The sequence below is a fragment of the Lupinus angustifolius genome, chromosome LG04 (assembly GCF_001865875.1).
Source record: "Lupinus angustifolius cultivar Tanjil chromosome LG04, LupAngTanjil_v1.0, whole genome shotgun sequence".
Lineage (NCBI taxonomy): Eukaryota > Viridiplantae > Streptophyta > Magnoliopsida > Fabales > Fabaceae > Lupinus > Lupinus angustifolius.
In genome coordinates, this window is record NC_032012.1 from 7,587,987 (window position 1) to 7,608,874 (window position 20,888).

The 20,888-nt window shown below is 31.5% G+C and overlaps 2 protein-coding genes and 1 pseudogene across 3 annotated transcripts; 2 read left to right on the forward strand and 1 right to left on the reverse strand.

The window, feature by feature from the left end:
* On the forward strand, positions 1,211-3,054 carry LOC109345424 (40S ribosomal protein S24-1). The gene is made up of 5 exons (XM_019584411.1): positions 1,211-1,435; positions 1,530-1,571; positions 1,774-1,944; positions 2,622-2,708; positions 2,801-3,054. Exons 1-5 carry the CDS (start codon positions 1,364-1,366, stop codon positions 2,840-2,842), a joined length of 414 nt encoding a protein of 137 aa, XP_019439956.1. The 5' UTR covers positions 1,211-1,363; the 3' UTR covers positions 2,843-3,054.
* On the forward strand, positions 9,045-13,174 carry LOC109345425 (annotated as a pseudogene).
* LOC109345426 (probable rRNA-processing protein EBP2 homolog) lies at positions 14,935-16,908 on the reverse strand. Of its 2 annotated transcripts, none has more exons than XM_019584413.1 (2): positions 16,826-16,908; positions 14,935-15,971 (listed from the first exon to the last, which is right to left on the reverse strand). In XM_019584413.1, exon 2 carries the CDS (start codon positions 15,965-15,967, stop codon positions 15,122-15,124), a length of 846 nt encoding a protein of 281 aa, XP_019439958.1. In that variant the 5' UTR covers positions 15,968-15,971; positions 16,826-16,908; the 3' UTR covers positions 14,935-15,121. The 2 variants fall into 2 exon arrangements, with proteins under 2 accessions (XP_019439958.1, XP_019439959.1); XM_019584414.1 differs by lacking the exon at positions 16,826-16,908 and adding an exon at positions 16,762-16,780.

The following is a 20,888-nucleotide window of genomic DNA, read 5'->3' on the forward strand; positions in this document are numbered from 1 at the left end:
GAAAGTTATAATCGATATGAAATAAATGTTTATTAATATAAGAATATATAAAGATGAAATTAGAAGTTATAAAGATGAAATTAGAAGTTATAAAATAAAATTAGAAGTTATAAAATATGAAATAAATGTTTAGTAGTATAAGTATATATAAAGATGAAAGTATAACTTATACAATAAAATTAGAAGTTATAAAATATGAAATAGGAAAACCAAAAATAACTTCATTAAAGTTAGGTTAGGTTTTTCATTTATTAAGTAGTATAAATATGCAACTTATAGTTAATATATTTGAGGTGGTAATATAGAATTATATGGTTTTTTTAAATTAAAATTTTGAAGGGCAAAATAGGAATATATAAATTATGCCATGGTGGTGGTTACACCATGTTTTGGCTTTATATATAACTAGTGTGTACAGACACTTCGTGTCTGCCGGCGAATATTATGTGATACTACACATTTAATTTTTATATATTTCATTTTTTGAATTAAAATGTATTTGTTGTATTCGGTGTACTTTATTTTTTTGTGTGATTATGATAATGTTTAATTTAAGGTGAGATATGTGGTCAATAAATGTATTGGTTTAGGATTATATAGTTTTTTTTGTAAAAATTAAATAATGTTAAGGGCAATATAGGAAATAAAAATTACACCATGAGGGAAGTTATTTCAAGTTTTGGCTTTATATATAGTATAGATATAATATAATATATAGATATAGATATTGACATACATATAAACACGCACTGTCGTGCATGTCAACCCGATTTCCTATCGTTTGTAATGTATAGTTTGTATTTTATAAATTCAAATATAATTTTTTGCGTTAAATTTACGGTTGAATTTATTCAATTGGTCTAATATTCAATTTTTTAAATACACTTTTAAAATAAGAAGATAATAAGGATAAAATAAGAAAATAATATTATATGGTTTTTTGCTATAAATAAAAAGATATTGAGGGCAGAATAGGAAAACACAAATTACACCATGATGAATGGTTATTTTGTGTTTTCTCTTTATTAGTAGTATAGATATAGATATAGATAAAAATAATATAAATGAATGATAAATCATATAAAAAACTCTGGATTGACAATATATGTGCATATAGTAATAAAAAATATAAACAGCGGGTAGAATTTGGGCTACAAAACAATATCAAGCTCTATAAATGGGCTCACAAAATGGGCCACACCGATATCGCACATGATGCAGCAGAGTAGGGTTTGGGTTTCATATTAAAACTAGGGTTTGGGTTTCTTCTCATTTCACTTTCTGCTGCTGTGTGGTGTTGAAGCTGAACTTCTTCTCTGCCATTACCGGTTTTTGAATACCATACACGGCGGCGCAGCACATCATGGCGGAAAAGGCCGTTACCATCCGAACCCGAAAATTCATGACCAATAGGCTCCTATCAAGGAAGCAATTCGTGAGTCTCTCCTTGTTCCCATTTTACCCTTTCTGATCTTAAATAATGGTCAATGAGTTTTCTGATTTTTAACCTTTTTTGTTGTGTATTGCAGATTATTGATGTTCTTCATCCAGGGAGGGCTAATGTGTCCAAGGTTGGTTTTTTTGCGTTTTGTTTTTCATTTGTTGGTATTGAATCAGTGAGTGTTCGGAGTTTTTTTAGTTGATAATTCTTTCATTTTAGGTTAAAAGTTAGATATTTATGCAGTTATTGGTTGAAAGTTAGATTTTTAAGCAGTTATTGTTTGAAAGTTTAGAATTGCATTATTTGATGTTGTTTTATGTTTGAAAAAATAGGCTGAACTGAAGGAGAAATTGGCTAGAATCTATGACGTGAAGGACCCCAACTCTGTGTTTGTGTTCAAGTTCAGAACTCACTTTGGTGGTGGTAAATCCACTGGTTTTGGTTTGATTTATGACTCTGTTGAAAATGCTAAGAAGTATGAGCCTAAGTACAGGCTTATCAGGGTAAGTTTTCTCAATCTCTTCATCTATGTTTTGTATTAACAATTTGTGCCTTTAAAATCCTTTTTTATTGGATATCTTGTTGTGAAATATTGTGTTTCTTTTGTTGTCGATTCTCTTATTTTGCTATTACATTTTCAAGTTTTAATTTCGATGTTCCTAGAGCATGGGGCTTAGTTGGGGCATTTTGTATTGGTTAAGATTTTTTATGTCTGATGTTATTACTTATTAGCCTTTACATCAAAGTTTTTCAAGGTAAATAAATTTATTGCTGTACTACATAGTGTTAGTTTTCTGAGGGTGACTGTTGTCCTTATCTAATTTTTTGATTAGATCAGAGTATTTTTGGGACCGTTGTTCTTTTAAATTTTCATTGTGTATACCATATGATGAATGACACTTCTGTATATTCTAAAAAAGCATGGGTATATTTTGCTACATCCCTGTAGCTAAGGAGCCTTACGTACCATATCTATACTAACAAAAAATAATATTGCCACTATTGCTTGTGAATTTAGTAGCTGAAACTGCCCATATTTTTTTCTTGTAATGTATGCTTTTGTTCTGTATAATCTTTGAAAATTGGAACAGTTTTTGTCATTACTTTTAGTTGTTTCTCATATAAGACATCAGTGCTCTGTTTTGTGTGTGAAAACTAAGGTGTAGTCCTCTTATGGCAGAATGGACTTGATACCAAGATAGAAAAGTCCAGGAAGCAATTGAAGGAGAGAAAGAACAGAGCTAAGAAGATCCGTGGAGTTAAGAAGGTAATATGATCACCTTCTATTGCTGAGGATTGTTTATTTCGTCACACTCTCTTTTAAGCAAATAATAACTGTAACATTGGTTTCCTTTGCAGACCAAGGCAGCTGATGCTGCTAAGGCGGGAAAGAAGAAATGAGTCTTCATATATTTATTCTGTTCTAATGTTAAGGTTATTTTGCTGTTGGCAGTTTCTGATGGCTATTTTAATTTTGGATAGCTCTCTAGAATTGACATTTTTGGCTTTAAATGTGGATTCTTCTATAATTTATTGTTCAATTATAACTTGAGATTGAGTACTAGCCCTTTCAGTTTTGATTGTTCAGTATAACACTTTCACCTGCTTTCAAAATTTTACTGAATCTGATAATGAACTCTGACTTCGCTTGAAAATTATCATATTAACTTTTTGAAGAGTAACAAGTTGCACACTGTTAAAGGTCTTCTATGCATGAACTGGTAATGAAACAATGAATTTTATGTGTTGGACCATGTATTCCTTAACGGTCTTCTATGCACATATTTGAGTAATATGTTGGCAGTGTTTTTTTCTCAAAATTATATAAAACCCAAATAAGTTGAAAGACATCACACTTTGGATCTGGTTATCCATATCTTTAGAAACAAGGGAGTGCTGCTAGGGATGACAATGGGTGGTTGGATCTGGGGAGTTCATTCCCCATATCTGTGCTTCATTTTTGGACCGCTTGGTTTGCTACCCAGAGGTCTACACACTGGGTTTGTTGGTATCTACAAATTTAAAAACTTTAAAAAATAGTTGCAATTAATTTATGTAATTGTGTATTCGTTTTTTATAATTTTATGTTATTTAGATAATCAACAATTAAAAAATTACAAAATTTAATTTAATTTTAAACATATTTTAAATTGACAATTTCAACATTTTATGATGTAATTTGTTTTAATAAAAATTGTTTAATCAACATAATAATGTAACATTAGTTTAAGAACTTATCAATCATATTTATGAATCAATAATATAACCGTGTATATGAGATATATATTTGAGATATATATTTAGGAAGAAATAGTAGGTCTGAGGTTTATTGTGTGGACTCAGATCCATCCAACAATGGTTCTTGAAATTTTGGGTCTCATTTATCTGTAGATCCAAAAATATGAACCCAAACCAAATCCACCGTGAGTATTTTTTACGGCTACCGACGAGTCTGGATACTCATTGTCATTCCTAGGTACAGGCTTGTATAAGAGATGGTAATCTGTTATTATTATATTAATGGATTGTTGACAAGGTTAGTCATATTCATAGCTTTAAATTGCAGAATACTCTAAAATCTGAGCTTGTTTATTTTGTCATGTTGAAGCCTTGAAGGCTGTGTGGGGGACAAAACGTTATGCAGGATTGTGGATGGAAAATGTCTTTCATTTGCATAGGTGCTTCATGTTTGTCACTAGTTCAGGGGAAAAATAAATCATCCTCGAGTTTTTTAGCATGATAGCTAAACTTTACAAATAAAAGTTTGACATCTTATAAATAACATTTAAACAGTGTATGCCAGTATGCCACAACGCCAAAACTGTATAGTACGTTTTATGTGGGCTTTTCATTGCAATAACAATTGGTTTATGTTTCTCAGACAGATTCTTTAATTGTGAAGACCGATGTTACTGGTGCTCTAATTGTAGAACAAAGTATTTGAGGAAACAAAGACCAAATTTCCTCTGCTGATTGCCATAATCTAAATAGTGAATGGTTAGATGGCGCATACCTTAAAATGCCCCTCAAAATGTGATGCTAGTTTGGTATTAAGTTTTCAACAACCTATTTAATCCTAGATTTTTGTATGATATTCCTGTTTTGATGTCGAAGAAACATAATTCATCTTGAAGTAACAAAACACCCATCATGCAACTAAATATATAGTATAAACGTATAATTAACTTCCATGTCTGCTACAGAACAAGAGAAAAATGCTAGAACTATTCTACTACTCCATCCCTCAATTCATTGCAATATTTGTGTTTAAGGAACCACAAGCTATAACTTTTTGGGCAGAATAAAACCTGAGTCATCCTCAGCCAGACTTTAGGTCCTCCAATATAGCCTTGATCTGACCCTGCAACAACTCCAAAATCATCCCCTCTCTCAATTCCCCACAGCATAAAGGCATTGGTTTCTCACTTCTAACCCTTCAACTGACCCTTCCTGTTCTTTATCCAACACTTCCTTAAACAATGGACAGAAACACAACATCATTGTCTCCTCTACCAAACCTTGTATACTAATAGCACTATCACCATTTTTGTGGCCATTACATAACCGCAACCACTTTGGCACCTCGTTATCTATTTCATCACAATTATTCTCAACCTGTTCATTCTTCACCAGAACATTACCATCACCATCACCAAGATTACTACATTAGTATATTTACCATATTCCATTTACATGACTAACATTTATTGGTGTCTTCCCAAACCATCTCAATCTGTTACTTTTTCTCTTGGTTGTTAAATCTGAGGTTGGAGCAATTGCAGCATTTCAAGTAGCAATTTGTGTTTCGCTTGCATATTCCTTTTCCATTATTTCCTAGAAAAAATATGCTTGTAATCTAAATAAGGCAGCACATTTGTAGTATTTGAATCCACTGAGTTATTTGATAGTCACTATTGCCAAGAACCCATGTTAGTTTCTTCGCTACACAAATCCTAGTTTGGCTTTTCATATGTTCTAGATTCAATCAAACTCTTACTGTTTTAAAGGATGAAATAAATTATGAGCTTTAACCAGATTTAAATAGTGATTTGGTCCTTTTATTTCTTAATCAAGCTCTATTTTGCCAATGATATATCTTAACAGATGTTCTACAAATGTCTCATTTTTGTTCTACACTCCTTCATCACTCTCACATCCTCAGTTCCTCTCCAATCTTCATCACCACCATAGTCACCATTGTTTACAATTCTTGGGGTTAGTTTGAGAGTTGAATTTTGGAGGCAAAGAAAGGAAAAATAATATTTGATTTGTCTCGTAATGTATTTCATGACTCTCCTTTCTTTCATTTTCCTCCAAAATTGAACTCGCAGATATAACCTTAAAACTCATTTCTCTAACTGCAGGAGCAAACCTATTTCATATCGTGAATGTGAACAATAACCGGTAAACATGTAGATTAAAAATCCAGATAAACATACAAAAATAAGATTTAATTTCAGTGAACAGAAATGGAATTAGACACTAAAACAAAAAACATTGGAAATAACATTGGAGGGAGCGCGCGAACACAGCCCCCACTGCCAGAAATTATGACGTACAGTCTCCACAAGGGAGATGTTAGGCAGATGCACATTCCAGAGTGCAATGGAAGCCATCCACCTAGGCCATGAGCCTTCTTGATCACCCATTGACCCCGTCCAGGTATGTAAGTTTTTTTGTAACACTTCCTTTTCCTTTTATATCTTCCTGCTTCCTCATCTATTTTAACACTAACGATGTGGGACTATTTATTCTGATTTTCAAACTTCATAACCAACGTATGTGGCCTCAGCTTCAAACTTTATAAGCAACCACATCCCCACAATTATTAATAATAATAATACATGGTTGATTCGTTATATTCAAAACTTGTCGCATCCATTTGCTACCACTACACATGAAATATATATGTGGGTTGTGCTTCATACTCTATTTTTTTATGTGTGAAACACACTGAATATAAGAGGATATGATTCCTTTGAGGAATCATTGTCCAATAGCATTCCCATATAACATACTAACTTGTTTAAGCACAGAATCACCACCTTAATGCGTTTATAAATGGAACTAAAAGATCACATCGGAATCAAAATTGAAGGGGTCTTCAGTTCATATATAATGAAACTAAATTATCAATTTTGGATGCATAATTGGGTACAAATTATGAGTTAGGCTATCCCATTTGGGAGACCTTAGGCAAACACTCCTATCTTTTGGGTCTGAAATGTTTTCTTGAGAGAAAAACTTAATCAAAACGTATATAACATGTCACATTTAAAGATAAGTATATTTTATAATTTTTTATATTATCATTTAAAATTAAATTAAATTAATTAAAATATTAATATGTTGTCAGAATTTTATTAGTTATCTCCAGATGATTTCATCTCCACATGAGTCTTTCTTTTTTCTTTTTTCTCTTTTCTTGATACAATGAAGAGAATATGTGGCAGGTGAGGTCGTCCTATTGTGTCTCCACCTCTTTTTATCACATGGAGTTATTAGAAGAGAGAGAAAGAAATATAATAAATAAGTATCATTTAATAATATTAAAATAGTGTGGTGTAGTTGTTTGTTCCAAAAAACTCACTGAATAAATAGTTGAACCACTAGCAAAGTGTAGAAGGGCCTAAACAAGTTTGACAGATTCCCACAAAATGACAACATAAAAGGAGCTAAACAATTTTAAGAATCAGCATCATCGAAAGTAACTCAGCCAATTACCACACACACATCTTATTAGACGTCATATCAACGAGCGTTGATTCAAGTGGTACATATTTGATTCCCTTTAAGTAAAGTGTCAGATTCGAGTCTTTTAGATGGAAAAAATATCAGCTAGGAAAGTTAGTCTCACGTACCTGTGGATGTTCTCGACTCGGATATGATTGCCTCCAGTGTGCAAAGATGCATGTGGGAAACAAAAAAAAACTAAATTAGTCATGACACACATGATGATGGTGCCTTTTAGCCAAGATCAAAGATTAATAATAATAACCAAGCTTTTATCCTACTAAATGTAGTCGACTAAGATCAAAGACCATAAAAAACAAAAACAAAAAATGTCATGGATAATTTTAAGAAATGTGGCTGCAAATGAAAACATATTAGATAAAATCAATCCAAAAGTGTAGACTCCTTGATATAGAAATTGTGCTTGAATAGTTTACTCAGAGTATCTTACAAGCTTCAAGTGAGATGATCTTGAGTTAAGAAAATAGTATTACTGTCTCATTTTAACTGCGACTGAACCTAAATGCAACTCTTGATTGTTATACATGCTTCATGTTTAAGTCTGGTAATCATGCCTGAATCTTGATAATGCTTTTTTTCCCCTTGTCTTGGCACTTGGAAGCTATCAAGTCCTTGGCATGCGTTGTGTGAATATATATACACATCATGCAATGACGGAAACACATGGAATAACATCTCGGAGTCTTGAAACATGTTAAGGTTTCTGCTTGCCCTTGAAAGAAGGTTTGCTAGTATGGTAATGATAATTTGAGGCTCTTGTTAATGACTTTAAAGTAACTTCAGTATAGTTATTCCTACTAAACATGGCCAACATGCCTTAAATATACAAAATGAAGAGGAAAATATTTTCTGTCGCAATTCATATGTACTGTTTTTTCCTTAATTTGATTTCCCTTCTGTTTAACTTAATTATATCTGCCATCCTCTAGTTTTAAAAATTAGAATGACTTTCATGCAGTTTATCATTGCACTTGTATCTTGATGTTTATGATGTCATTATAGTCACAATTCATACAATGCAAATCCCAAGGGAGGTCGTGGTTTTAAATATAGATAAGTATACAATCCAATGAAGAATTGAAGATAACATACCATAATGGACAACTTCTCTCACTTCATATAATAATGGATTTTACATTAACTAATAACTTTTTGGCCAATAAATACATAACAACGAAAACATTAAAAAAACCATACATGATATTATAATTTCATAAAGTGTAATACACTTGATTTACTTTAAGTTATAATAACTTGGTAAATTAAAAAACATAAACTCTTCTACAGAACGAGACCACGAAGTGCAACAAAGGCAATAAGCATGAGACTCTATTACATCGTAATGTTTCTCCATACTTGTTAATAATATATAACTACAAACTTAGTATCATCCTTTGTAACTACCCAATGTGGGACAAGCACATTGTGATATGCTATTTTGTCTAGCCATTTCCTTTGTTAACCAACCAATACAATAACCTGTTTCTCATCGATGGTCCCAATATTTCAGTGATTCGTTTTCTGTCTTGTTCTCATGATAACTAAGTTCTATGATTCAAGACAAAACATGGATCAATTTTCAAGTATAATAAATGTGATCCTCCTGCTCATGAAATATGAGGAAAACTCCAAGGATGTTTGATATCTTTTCTCTACTTCAAACGTTACTCAAAGTTATATAGTTACAGAAAAATACCTCCTACCACTCCTATGAGGTTTTTTATAGCCACTTATTATCTGCTTAGATAATCCTTATCTGAAACAACCCATGATCCTCTCATTCCAATGAAGATAGTATACTATAATGGACAACTTATTTCACTCTACTCCAACACTTTGGGTTTGGTTGTTTGGGTACTTGGTAATTCTAGTTTCCCAATATTACTGTGTGTTCTGCTTTAGTATTTGTTTATGTATGCTCAATTGTTGGAACTTTTTCTCTTTCTGACATGATTGGCTAATTGAATAATAACTGTTTTGGTGGTTTCTTATGTTTGATGAACCTTGGTTAGCTTCCCTTTTAACCTTAAGAGGAAATAAACCAAAAAAGTTTGGTTTTTTGAATGAATTTGATTGGATTGTTTATAAACTGTGTATATAGGGAACCAATCAGGCACACTTAATCATTCTTATTCTGCAGACTTCTTATTAGTGATGTATATTTTTATATGGTCTGCATAAATGTTCATTCATATTCTCAACCATTTCCTTTAGCACTTTTGCTTGGCTTACAGGCCTTCTAGATTAAGTGACATGGAGCCAAAGTGTGCAATCAAAAAAGATGTCACTGAAGTAATATACTTTATCTTGATAACTATTTTCTTCAACCTTCTACCTTCTACCTTCTACCATGCTTGTATGTTTAAAAAAGTTGAATAACTATCTTCTTATATTTTCCTTGTGTAGTTAATAGGTAATACTCCAATGGTATATCTCAACAACATTGTGGAAGGATGTGTAGCTCGTATTGCTGCTAAGTTAGAGTCCATGCAACCCTGCTCCAGTGTCAAAGATAGGCATGAAATTCATTTATTTTACAAAGGTTAAAATATACTTTTGGTGACTTGTTCCCTATGTGTAAAATATTAATCCAGTCCCAATATGTACATTTATTGGTCATTATAGTTTGTTGTTGTCATAACTCATAACATTGTTTGTTGATGATGTTAAAGTATAGGACCAAATTGAAAAGGAACATCACATATAGGGACCAATAATACTTATCTGGTCTATGTGTGGAAATCATTTTCACTTTGGTTCTTATATGGAACAATCATTTTCATGGGTGTCCCTATATCTTAACTCCAAGTGTTACACCAATATTAAATGAAAAGGATCAAATCCAAAATAACACATATAGGGATTGAATTGATTTTTTACATGTAAGCATTAAGTTGAAAACTAGTGCTATATGGAGGGACAAGAATATAGCTTTACCTTTTACAAAATGTTGTTTGGAAAAATACAATTTTAGGATTTTCATCTTTGAATTTGCAATGAAAATCTTCTTGTTCGAACTCAGGACAGCATTGAGTATGATTAAAGATGCAGAGGATAAAGGTCTCATTACATCTGGAGAGGTTAGTAATACTAAAGCTACATATCTAGTGATTCTTAGTGTAGCCTTGGGTATGTATTATTGTAGCTATGCACTTCTACAACTTGGTTTTATTTGAACATTATTCAAATTCCATTTCATTATTTCCTCTTCAACTTGGCTTAATGGACTATTTATTAGTCTATAAACCATCCATCAGAACTAATGTGCATGTTTTATTCAGAATTGCAAGTATTGTTGAATGTATGATCTAAATAAGTTTGATGTTTCTGAATAATGGCTGAAAAGAGTGTTCTTGTTGAGGCTACAAGTGGTAACACTGGCATTGGATTGGCATTCATAGCAGCATTGAAAGGTTACAAAGTTATAGTGGCTATGCCAGCTTCTGCGAGTCTTGAGCGAATAATTGTACTTTGAGCCTTTGGAGCTGAGGTGCATCTCACAGACCCTGACAAAGGAACTATTGCAGTTCTGCAGAAGGCCGAGGAGATAATAACCAAGACGCCCGGAAGTATTATGCTTCGCCAGATCGATAATCTTGCTAATCCAAAGGTATTCTTCACTTCCATACAAATACACAGACTATTAAGTAGAACATTTTGGTTCCGCCCAAAGAAGTGTAACTGTTCTATCAATGCTGTCAAACGCAACCTTGATCGAAAGTGTAGGATATATGTCAAGAGGATTTTTTTTATATTCGAGCCTATTTTTTGTCATTGACCATTGACATCCTTATAGGTTCATTATGAGACAACTGGACCTGAGATTTGGAGGGACACAGGAGGGAAAGTTGGTGCTTTAGTGGCAGGGATTGGAACTGGTGGTACAATAACAGGTGCTGGGAGGTTCCTCAAGGAGAGAAATCAGGAGATCAAGGTCTATTTCTATACCATGCCTTCTTTCATTTCAAAGCTGGAAAAGAGAAGTGAGGGAGTTATGTTTTCTTGATAATCATGCTAACTATATGTTTCTTTTACTCTTTAATCTAGATATATGGTGTAGAACCAGCTGAAAGTGCAGTCTTGAGTGGAGGGCAGCCAGGTGATTTTACCATCAACCCATAATTTTTTAAATAGTAATCTTTAAAAGGGTCATCCAAAAGTAATAACAAGTACTTAAAACTTGAAAAGTAATAACAATTATAGTGAATATGGCTAAAAAAATTAGAAAATAAAGGGTAAACTGGTGTTTTCCACATTTGTTGTCTCATAAAAGTGTGTTGCTTTGTGTGCCTTTTATTATGGTTGATCTGAAAAATGTTTAGTTCTTTGATTTTGTTGCTTCCAAACAACACTTGAAATTCAGGGAACACAATTAGACATATGCAAGTTTTCTTTTTCTAATTGGACAAATCCTGTTAAATTGTGGATTTGGAATCAAAGCTGGACTAGCTTCTCTTATTGATTGACCTTGCTCTGAATCTAGCTACTAAATGTTGTTATTAGTTAAAATTGTTAAAACATAAATTCTTAAAAATAATTGTTCTAAAAATGAGACTGTGTAACTGACTGTTTTGTACATTTGCATGCATATCAAAGGTAGCCACCTAATCCAAGGGATTGGTAATGGTATCATTCCCAACGTACTTGATGTTAATCTCCTTGATGAAGTTATTCAGGTAACTCTCAACACCAATATATTGCAGCTAATGTACTGGAATAAACCTTGACATATTTAGATTATATGCAGGTCTACTTGTGTTTCAAAAATCAAGTCATATTTTCTTAATCATTTAAAAAGAATCACAACTTCCTTAATTTTAAGCTTATTTAAACTTCTCTATTATGGCCTAAGATTCACATGGGTCCTCAATGATTACAAGATATTCAACATATGCATAATGTTTACTCTGCTAGCAATTAGTACAAGGTATTCTTTTAAGCCTGACATGGTTTGTAAACTGCAGGTATCAAGTGAAGAAGCTATAGAAACTGCTAAATTGCTTGCCTTGAAAGAAGGTTTGTTGGTATGGCGCAGTTCTTCTTATTTGTTTTACAGTGCTATTTATATAGTTCTCTTCATATTATTCTTCTTCGCACTGATTATAATATTACAGATGGGGATTTCATCAGGAGCTGCTGCAGCAGCTGCAATAAAATTGGGGAAGAGACCAGAAAATGCAGGAAAGCTCATTGTTGTGAGTGTCAGTTGTTACTCTATTCATGCACCATGATGTTATCATGTTCTGTTGATGATATATAACATGTCATTTTGGAGTGATTATTATTATTGATCTTCCTTTGATACAAACCTGATATTTTACTCTTCCTCTATGTGATAATACCAATGAGTCGTTGATCTAGTGGTGTAGGACCCACTAGATCCACAAGTATCGAACTAAGCCAAGGTCAAATATTCCATTTTTGTGAGCAATGTTTATTGAGAGAACAGTTACATACTTTGAAATAAATTAATTTATTACCTATAGAATGAGAGGATACTCTTAATTATATATAAAAACAATTATCTGATAATTTATATAGGTATTGTTTGAATGTGTATGCTGAAGCAAGTTATTTATTTGCTCATATTGTTATGCAGGTGGTATTTCCCAGTTTTGGAGAGCGTTACTTATCTTCACCATTGTTTGAATCCATTAGACATGAAGCTGAACAAATGACATTTGATTAACAACAGAAACCCAAAAGGCACTTGCAGTATAATTTCTTGTTCTCTATGGACTTTATACCATACCAAAAGGAGTATAATAATATAATGCATAGGCAAAAATTATTGGACAGAACATAATGTCAGTGTCTTTAAAAATTAAAATAAAGGAAAAAAGATTTGTTTTCTTGATGTCACTGGGGTCTATTTTGTACTTACACTTTCACATGCTTTGTGTGTTGTGTAATGAATTAATCTATCTGTAGCATTGCCAGTATCTGATTTTTTTTTTTTTTTCAATCCAGTAATCTATTATCTTCACTAACTTTTCATTCATTTGACTTCAAATATTCGTAGGGATTTTACATTATATAAGACAAGGAAACAAAACTAGAAGTCTCTGACCTTTGTCCAAATACCCCTCGGTTGTCTTTAATAGTGTTCATTAATTTGGGTTAGCCTATGAATCCAAACAACTTTAACTGAACTATAACTAGTAGAATGGTCAAGATGAATCAAATCAGGTTGGTTGACTTTTGATACAGGCTGAGAAGGGTTGGCTCACAAAAAAGTGAAGAAAAATTATATAAGTTGAATATATACCTCACCAATTTCTCTGTCTTCCTTTTTTTAGATAAAGATATGAGCTAACAAAAACAGTTCAATGACAAAATAAATGAGATTCGACTTAACCTTAAGCAAAAGAGGTGGTATTAGTTTAGCAAACTACTATGATAACACCACCATATTGATTCTTACTCAAATTTGATTTGATTTTTGAATTTACTCTAACAAAAGAGTAATATAAAAGTGGTTTGCTTATGTTTAAGAATTGATTTTGGAGGGGTTTCAAAGATAAAGGGAAACTATGTATTCCCTTTCCTTACCGACTGAAGTCCTATGTGACTCTGTCCAAATAGACACTAGAAGAATTCCTTGGCTCTAAGATTTTATGATGAAGAATTCCTTTCCCTTTATTTATATTTTCCGAGCTCTTGAACTAATTTAAGCTACAAATTAGCCAACAAGTACTTTTTCGGCAATGGCCAGCATAAAGTAACAGATAAATGAACAAAGCATCAAATATTGGAGTAGAATCAGTAGATATATAAAGAAGTTTATAATTGCCGAAAAAGCTAATCAAGTTACAATAACTAATTCCAGGAAACTTGAACTAAAACAGTATATGAAAATACAATGAATGGCACACCCCATGATGACACACTTTCATCAGAAAACAAATCGAAGATGTAAATTACCTTTTTCTCTTCTTATTTCCAGTGAAAACACCCTTTTTGAATCCACCAAAATCACTAGTGGTGTCAGATGAATTTTTCATTCATTTGACTTCAAATATTCGTAGGGATTTTACATTATATAAGACAAGGAAACAAAACTAGAAGTCTCTGACCTTTGTCCAAATACCCCTCGGTTGTCTTTAATAGTGTTCATTAATTTGGGTTAGCCTATGAATCCAAACAACTTTAACTGAACTATAACTAGTAGAATGGTCAAGATGAATCAAATCAGGTTGGTTGACTTTTGATACAGGCTGAGAAGGGTTGGCTCACAAAAAAGTGAAGAAAAATTATATAAGTTGAATATATACCTCACCAATTTCTCTGTCTTCCTTTTTTTAGATAAAGATATGAGCTAACAAAAACAGTTCAATGACAAAATAAATGAGATTCGACTTAACCTTAAGCAAAAGAGGTGGTATTAGTTTAGCAAACTACTATGATAACACCACCATATTGATTCTTACTCAAATTTGATTTGATTTTTGAATTTACTCTAACAAAAGAGTAATATAAAAGTGGTTTGCTTATGTTTAAGAATTGATTTTGGAGGGGTTTCAAAGATAAAGGGAAACTATGTATTCCCTTTCCTTACCGACTGAAGTCCTATGTGACTCTGTCCAAATAGACACTAGAAGAATTCCTTGGCTCTAAGATTTTATGATGAAGAATTCCTTTCCCTTTATTTATATTTTCCGAGCTCTTGAACTAATTTAAGCTACAAATTAGCCAACAAGTACTTTTTCGGCAATGGCCAGCATAAAGTAACAGATAAATGAACAAAGCATCAAATATTGGAGTAGAATCAGTAGATATATAAAGAAGTTTATAATTGCCGAAAAAGCTAATCAAGTTACAATAACTAATTCCAGGAAACTTGAACTAAAACAGTATATGAAAATACAATGAATGGCACACCCCATGATGACACACTTTCATCAGAAAACAAATCGAAGATGTAAATTACCTTTTTCTCTTCTTATTTCCAGTGAAAACACCCTTTTTGAATCCACCAAAATCACTAGTGGTGTCAGATGAATTCTGCTTCTTCATTCCCTTCTTGCCTCCAAAACCAAATTTGGAATCCTTTTTCTTTTGAAACTTTCCTTTTCCACCAGTTTGTTTTGCCTTCCCTCCAGACCGATCATCCGGAGACACTCCGGGCCTTTTCTTCTTTGACCTCTCAAATACTTTTCCATCCTCTAAGTCCAAACCCGTATCTGCATCATCGTTGCTGTCAGCAAACCTGCTCTGTTGCCTTTGCTTCCTCCAATTCTTAACAGATTCGATATCCTCCTTTTTCTCATCTGCCCTTTCTTTCAATTTCTGGGCCTGGTTCTCTTTGGCCAATCTCTGGGACTCCTTGACCTTTCTTCTGTCGTCTACCTCTTCCACCTTCTTCTTCTCAGCTAATATGTGACCTTTAACCGTAACCATGTGGTAATCTGTCTTCACCATTTCTGCATGACAATCTGGAGGTCTCAAAGGCGTTGACTGAAGTTTCTCAAATGCCTGCCTAGCTCCCTCCAATGCCTGTGTGTAAAAAGCAAGCTCCCGTGCCAAGTCATCGTTGACATCTACTTCTTGCTCTTGATCAATATCAATGGAGAGTTTGTGTATCCAATCCACATTCTCTGGCCAACTTATGTCTCCAAGTTTATCCAATAGAGCATCTCTGTTATTGATTGCATTTTCGGATGGTTCAGATAATTTCACTTCATCTTCTGATTCAGATGGTGACATCTCCTCATTCAAATCTTCAGTTTCATTATCAATATTTGTATCATCATTTACCAAAGGAACCTCCATTAACCTATACAATTATTTATAAAAAAATTAGACCAAAACAGAACCTCATTGAAGAACATTCAAGGTACAATGTTACAAGGAGAACCCAGCATATATTGTGTTCATAGTTCAGAGAGACAGAGAGCACAATAATCCATGCTTATTTCGCTGAATGTATTAAACATTTAAACTGGGTATTCAGCATAGTTACATGCTTCTCTCATATAGTCTACGAACTGGGTTTGGCATACTGCATGCCACATAACAGGCTCCATATAACATAAGTCTTTGTAATAGTAATGCAAAAAGTGACGTATCCAATGGACCCGGGTTCCGCAAACAGGAACTGGTATCGCGAACCATGTAACTACGGTATTTTTCAAATCATTATTTTTTGCGGGATGGGGGACTAAACATGTAAATTGACACAGATAATTACTATAACAACAAATACATAACTGACATATTGTAAGATCAACAGAGTAATTCAAATTCTCCTTTCTAATTACTGGAACTAAGAACCAACAATCCTCTTGACATAAAATAATGTTCTTTTCACTTGGATCTCACAAGTCACAAAACAATAAATGAGAACTCAACAACAAATCTATAACTCGTTCACCAAAACAAAAGACAAAACTTACATTCACCGAAACAAAAGTGGTACTACTTTTGAAACAAACCAAAAACTTCAATTCACCTAAACAAGCTAAAACATATGACAAGAGGGAACAGAGTTTAAACAGTTACAATATTGATCCTTCATCAACAATTATAAATATGGTTATTTATAACGAAATGAAAGGAACACTTACAATAGGAAAGGGTACCGTAAAACAATATAAAGGCGACGGAGATTGGAAGCGGATAAGGACTCACGGTGGAAGAAGGAGTTGTAAGAGGTTTAGGGTTTAGCACAGATGCAACATATACCACACAAGTGTTTATTAATTTCCACTATTAATTCTTTCTCTTGTTAATGTACCAAAACAACGAACTGAATCAACTCGGTACTCGTTTGAAATTCAATTTGTTATTTAGTTCAATAAATTTGGTTTATGAAATAAATCAGCTAAACTTGAGCTAAAAATGATGAGCTCGTTAAATAAATGAGTCAAACTTGAGTTGAATATAGTTCGACTTGTTAAGTTCATAAGTTGACTCGATATATATATAAACTAATTTTTATGTTTATTATGGTCTATTAATTATTTTTTATATTTATTCTTATTATATATATATAATCTTATTTTTCAAAATTTAATTAATTATTTGAGTTGTCCAAATGGACAATTCGAACTGAGCAAGATCCATATTATTTAATAGAATTAGTAATATTAAATTCAACCTACTCATTATCATTGGTGGGCAAAGTTTATGGGTCATGCCCCCATGCTCGCAAAACATAAAAAAATGTGTCGTTTTTTCCTAAAATCTTTATCCAACATGTCTTATTCCTTCTCATATATTTCTAACGTGCAAAACGGGCAGTTCGCGGACATTATTAGATAAAGTATTGAACATCAAATATATAAAAGTATATGTATTTATTAAATGTGAGAAAATTTGTTTCATGTGTTATATATGCATTTGTATATCAAATGTAAGAAAATATTATCATTTTTTATCATGTATATGTAATTATATTTTTTTATATTATATTATTATGGTGACACACGTTTCGTGTCTACCGTTTACTTTCTAGTGTCAAGTATTTAAGTTTTATATATTTATTTTTGTAAATCATAATAAATTTTTTATTGAATATACTTTATATTGTAATTTTATTGGATGCATTTCATATTACATATTTTTATCATATTTTAATTGTCAAATTAAGGCGAGAGAATATTTAATATGTTGGTGGTGGTTACATATAATTATAGAGTTTTTTTTGTAGAAATTAAAAAGTATTTAGAGCAAAATAGGAAAACAAAAATTATATCATTGTGATAGTTACAACATGTTTTCCAAGTATATAGAAGTACAAATATATATATAGTATAGATATATGCCAATGTACTATTTCTTTTGTATTTTGTAAGTAAATTATGTACACTGTATATTTTGTATTAATATATTTTATATATATGGTTCCTTTTGTATTTTTGGTATTAACTATTATTCCATTTATATGATTGTTTATTACAATAAATATATTTGTATTTAAAATATATATTGTTTATTTTATATAAAGTGTGTATAAATTTGTATATATATTTGTTAGTTTTGTTTACGACGGCCCGCAAACCCACTTTATCCATGTTTAGGGTGGACAAAACATGATATTTCATGTCATATTTAAAAACGAGCATGTCCATATTCATCACAATTTAGACAGATATTCTGTGGGCATGAACATGACATACAGGGATTGTCATCGATGGTGGCACATGCCCTGTTTAAAAAAAGCTCTACCTAAATGGGCAAATTTACTTTATAGGTGCATCTTCAGTGACATGTTGTAGTTTTGGTACACCATTTTAATTAATTTTCTAGTTTAGTTTTTTGGAAATTGTCAATTGAGGTGACGATTTATAGGGCTGAGTTTTCAAGTTTTATATTTTTTTCTTCTACCTACACCAAACTCGTCACTAGCAGTGTAGATTTTAGGAAATATTAATTTTTTAAAAACCTCCATTAACATTGGTGATTTTCATCTTTCACGTGTCAAATTCTCAACTTACTGAAGTATGAAGTATGAAGTATGAAGTATAATGTCTTTGTAAGCATACATAATACAAATACATTTAACACTTGACATGGGTTCTTATTTCTCATATTCTTATCAAACAACAAAATTTATTTGTGGCTACTTCATTCTTTTCTAATAGACACTTCAAATAAATTTTTACTATTAAAAATTATCACAGATTAAGAAGAGATGAACATATTCTTAATGGATATATAATGAAGAAGAATAGAAACTCACAATGGAAACTGCTCTGGTAAGAAGTTCTACAACATTACATATTTGTATAATATATTCATATATAAATGAAACTAGCAGTGTACCCGTGCAAGAAGTTCTACAACATTACATATTTGTATAATATATTCATATATAAATGAAACTAGCAGTGTACCCGTGCAAGAAGTTCTACAACATTACATATTTGTATAATATATTCATATATAAATGAAACTAGCAGTGTACCCATGCATTTGCACGGGTCGCTTCTTTGTTTATGCATAATGCAAATATAATATACACATATTTTATAATATCAATAAATCATGTATTGAAACATTATATTTCTCATTCATATAGATGCAATATTAACATTGATTTTTGAGCGTATATGTAGAATATTAACAATTATAAATGCGTTCGTATAAGCATTTATTTGTTGAAATGTGATTATAGAAAATATTTGATTCTTAAATAACTTAATAAATAAAATTCAAATTGTATTGGATAATATCTCACCTCTATATTCTCTATATAAAATTATAAATATAAAGAGTTATTTTTACATCATATTTCTTGTGATTACGTTTATAAGTATCATATAAAATCATAAAGATTTATTTTTTAGCTTAAAGTGATATGTGGCATGAGGGAATGAGAAAGTGACATGTGGCATGAGGGAAGGAGAAAGTGACATGTGGCATGAGGGAGTTTTTTTTATTATATTGTTAATAGATTTGATTATGTTTTAGCTAATAATCATTGTATAAAAATAACTCATAAATTAAAAACACACTAAGTTAGGATACGACAGATATTTTTTTGGATAAATTTAATCAAAATAATAAAAAGAGTCTAATAATTGATTTGTTATATTACTAATTAAAATACATATATTTTTCATGAATATATATACCATTGTTATCTTTTAATTAAATAATATAATGATAGTAATTAAATACATGTGACCCGTGCATTCGCATGGCTAAAAACACACATGTTACCCGTACATTCGCATTACTAAGAAAACACATGTTACCCATGTATTCGCATAGTTAAAACGCACATATTACTCATACATTCATATTATTAAGAATATAAATCTTACTTGTGTATTTGCATGTTTAATCACATAAGAAAAATAAATTGATAATTTTTAATTTGAATTTTCTACAATTAGTATTAAATTATTATTAACATATAAAATATATAAAAAGTAGGAAGGAAAAAATGTGAGGAGGAGATGACATGTGACATGAAGGAAAAAATGTAAGGAGAAATTGACATGTGACATAAATGTGTTTTTTTTATTATGTTGTTAATAGAGAAAAATTAAAATGCAAAGAATGTGAACTGTAATATTAAAATTCAGTGCGAAAAATGTCAAAAAACTTTGATGAGGTGAAAAAGTACAATTTAACATATAAAATATATAAAAAGTAGGAAGGAAAGAATGTGAGGAGGATGTGACATGTGACATGAAGGAAAAAATGTGAGGAGAAATTGACATGTGACATAAGAGAGTTTTTTTTTATTACGTTGTTAATAGAGAAAAATTAAAATTCAAATAATCTGAATTGTAATATTAAAATTCAGTGCGAAAAATGTCAAAAAACTTTGATGAGGTGAAAAAGTACAATTATTCTTAGATTAATGATATACATTAAATTTTGTAGATAGATTAATGTAAAGAAATAATTTGAATGTGAAAAATGATTTCCATTTCATCTAATGTTCAATGACTATTACTTTTTAACATAACAAAACATAGATGTTGTAAACACTAAATTTTAGTGGGGTAGCGACATGAACCGATCACTAATTATAAAATATATTATATATAAAAAGTGGGAAGAAAAATATGTGAGGAGGATGTGACATGAAAGAAAAAATGTAAGGAGAAAGTGACATGTGGCATGAGAGAATGAGAAAGTGACATGTGGCATGAGGAAATGAGAAAGTGACATGTGGCATAAGAGAATGATATGTAGCATAAATGAGTTTTTTGTATTACATTGTTAATAGATAAAT

Bases quoted from the DNA above. Each gene is read 5' to 3' on its own strand.
- LOC109345424 (XM_019584411.1), top strand. From the start codon at position 1,364: ATGGCGGAAAAGGCCGTTACCATCCGAACCCGAAAATTCATGACCAAT. The intron at 1,436-1,529 runs GTGAGTCTCTCC...TGTGTATTGCAG, and splicing joins TCCTATCAAGGAAGCAATTC to ATTATTGATGTTCTTCATCC. The intron at 1,945-2,621 runs GTAAGTTTTCTC...CTCTTATGGCAG, and splicing joins CTAAGTACAGGCTTATCAGG to AATGGACTTGATACCAAGAT.
- LOC109345426 (XM_019584413.1), bottom strand. From the start codon at position 15,967: ATGGAGGTTCCTTTGGTAAATGATGATACAAATATTGATAATGAAACT.